Source organism: Penicillium canescens (genome assembly GCF_028828765.1).
Source record: "Penicillium canescens strain IBT 15451 chromosome Unknown utg000010l_segment0_segment0, whole genome shotgun sequence".
In the NCBI taxonomy this organism is placed as follows: domain Eukaryota; kingdom Fungi; phylum Ascomycota; class Eurotiomycetes; order Eurotiales; family Aspergillaceae; genus Penicillium; species Penicillium canescens.
Genome location: NW_026703972.1, coordinates 3,404,078 through 3,407,319, shown reverse-complemented (window position 1 = coordinate 3,407,319; position 3,242 = coordinate 3,404,078). Strand labels below are relative to the sequence as shown.

Genomic DNA, 3,242 nt, shown 5'->3' with positions numbered 1-3,242 from the left:
GATTCCCATACGTTGATGCAAGATTGTTCATTTTCGTCAGTGTACCGTAAGATGTGAAGAGTAGGCGAACTAATGATCTGTCACAAATATCGTACAGTACAATACCGTATGAAACCGGGTCTATAAGTTACTTAGCAGGCCGAGTTACCAACGAAACAATACCACGTGATCATTATGAATCAAGCCACAGCCAACGAGAAGAGAAAATAAAAATAAGAAAACCCCCAAACCATACCAATCCCTCGCAGTATGGTGATGTTACTGGAAGGGAAAGAGCTCAAAAAATCCGACTCCTCCGCCGAGGCTAATCCGCCAATCCGAGCATGGGTCGCGGCTGACCGAAATGCTCGAGCCTAACCCTACGCAGTCCCAGCCCACGGATGAGCTCGACACGGAGATTAGAGAGGCCCAGGGCTCGCAAATTCGAAGCGGCAGCGACGGCTCCTTGAGATCCAACAACAAGTTGCTGATGAGCAGATAGCGCTTGAGGTGGCTTGGAACCGGCTCGCGGCTACCACCAGCAAAGATTACTCGCCCACTATCGACCCTGTTGCGAAGGACTCGGTCAATGCACAATACAGGGGGCTTGCAGCACCGATGCAAAACGGGGACAGCAAGGCTGGTATTATCCAAGCTCCAAACAATACTCTCCCTGCACCATCTGAGCAAGCTGTCAGCCCCTCTTTCCGTGCGCCCCAGCTGAACCTATCACTTGTTAAAAACGAAAATACAGACTCAAATGGCGCCGCAGACCCGAATTTGGAACGATTACGGGAACTTGCTGCAGCTACTAGATCGGCCTCGTCACCTTCCCAAGCTCCTCCAGTCCCAAACGTGCCAGTCTACCATGGTCGAGCCCTCGGGGAATTCAAGAACTACGCTATGAGACTGGAGTGTCATTTCAACAGATATCTAGATTGGTACAATACCGACGAGCGCAAAGTCACCCGGGCCCTAAAGCACGTTGCCCTTACTTTGGAAGATAAGTGGAAACGACAGATACGCGAAAGGCCCAGTGAACAAGTTACATTTGGTGGATTTTGCACTTTCCTTATTCACCAGCTCCAGAATGGAGTCTATCCGAAAGTGGCCAAAGCGCGCTACATAAATAGCTACCAGCGCCCATCCCAGTCCGTGACTGATTTTTCCAACTGGTTGCAGCAATGGGAACCGCATTTCGACAATGATTTCTCTGAGCGTGATCGTATGCGCCATCTCTTTGAGCATCTGTCGAATAGGGTCCGCGACGAGGCTGACAAGACCTACCTGGAATTCATCCATTATTACGATTTCGTAATCTACCTGCAAAGGGTCGAGGATTCTATTGATAAACGTGCCGGACCGCTAGACAAGAAGTTTAGCAACCCTAGGAAGCGACCTCGCACCCACAGCTGAAGCCAACCCGTCGACCTGGTAGCGATTCCGGCGACTTCTAATGGACTTTTGCAACACCTTCACTTGCAATGTACACACCAAAACTATGATACAACATCTCATCTCGATATTCTGTCAATCAATGCATTGCCTCAAATGGCTATGGTGATTGAGGGCTTTGTCAAAAGGAAAAGTCACGCTCCAATTCTGCGCAAATCCCCGAGAGCTGACACCTCCAGTCTACTTGGCCAGGAGGATTCGAACCGAATGAAACAGAAACACAGCCAGGAGCCTTATCTACTAGACATTGCTTTGTACGGAACGGAGACTGCAAACGGTGATGGCCAAGCTGAGGTAACCTCATCGAATCTTCTAATCTATGCACACACACACACATATCCCTCTCTCTCTCTTCCTTCCTTTCTTCATCCCATGGATCTCACCACATAGCCCATAATGATCAATTGCACAGCAGTAAGAGAGCAACTTTAACTAACAGCCACATCAGCTTTATGCTAGTAAACATACGTCTCAACGATAGTACAATATGAGGTCCCTGCGTTTTATCGAAGAGAGCAACGATACACTTATTCGCACTGCTTATCACATATCTATTGCCACCCATGACCTTCCAGGCCTGATTTTGACCGCGTTCAAAGAGCCAGTAAATAGTTACCTCAACTGTTGACGCTCGACCTCACCTGTTGCTCACCCTGAATTACTCAGTGATATGCGGAACTGAAGGACAGATGAAAACTTGAAACGAAATATTGCAGAAACCATCACATAATGGTAGTCTGCAAGTGTATTCTGGATACATTGGGTGCTAGTAGAGCTGGTTGAAATTCTACCGTGACGTTTTTTGCGACTGCATACCATTCGAGGCGTGGGAATGCGATAATTCGATTCCAAGTATTGCTATCAACTGATGTTGGAGTAGCAAATCTCGTGCCATATCACTCTAGCTACCTAAAGTGAATATCACTAGCTCTTACAGACCACCACCTACTTCTTCTTGGCGACGGCGCCAAAAACGTTTGGCGGGAGTTGCGGTCTTCTATCCTGCTCCGAATGGCCCTCCGGATGCAGGCGTCCCTTGCGGCATCCAGAGATCTACTCAGACTGCCACCTTTCTGTCAGCGATCACATAACAATTCATTAACAATTGAAAGATGCCCACTCTTGGCTGCCAATATCAAAGGGTCCTCGAGCCACTGATTCGTGAGGTTGACATCAATCTGGTCATGACGAAGCAGAACCCGGACCATCTCCAAATCCCAATCACGGACGGCAATGCAAAGTGCGGTGTCGTAACTAGCGATAGTTCCTTCATTGATCTTCAGACGTGCGCCTTGTTGCACTAAGAGTCCGACCACATCAAGGTGGCCTCGTGCGGCCGCTCGACAAATGGGTGGATCTGCCAATCCCCGTCCATTAATGTCCACCTCCTCCACTTTCAACAGCATCGCCACCGTGTTGACACGTCCGTGTGCAGCAGCGGCGGAAAGCAGGGGCTGGCCTGCAACGCAAATATTCACATCAATTCCTGGTGTCGCAAGAAGTCGCCGTGGGGTAACAGTGTCCAGTCTGGTTACGGCGTGGTGCAATGATGTGGATGGTCTCGAGTGTCTCCCGCGGCCCCCGACGAAATTGATATCGATGTCTTTCTCGGCTGAGAGCCTCTCTCTTATCTCATCGCAAGATGAGTAAGTAGACGGCCAAAGCGGCGTGTTACCGTCTGAGAACATCATCCCAACACTCTTAACGGTAGCTGCAGAGGAAGCAGAACCCTTTGAGCCAAAGAACCTGCATCAAGCGAAGAACGACACAAGCTGGCTCGAATGGAAAAGGGCAATGCTTGAAGAAGT

General features: G+C 49.3%; 1 protein-coding gene across 1 annotated transcript; it reads left to right on the top strand.

Moving 5' to 3' along the window:
- Window positions 1-249: 249 nt before the first annotated feature.
- Window positions 250-1,395, top strand: N7446_012560 (uncharacterized protein; the record flags this gene model as incomplete). Its single annotated transcript, XM_058521302.1, has 2 exons — window positions 250-327; window positions 403-1,395. The coding sequence occupies 2 exons, from the start codon at window positions 250-252 to the stop codon at window positions 1,393-1,395; spliced, it is 1,071 nt and encodes a 356-aa protein (XP_058366668.1).
- Window positions 1,396-3,242: the final 1,847 nt, after the last annotated feature.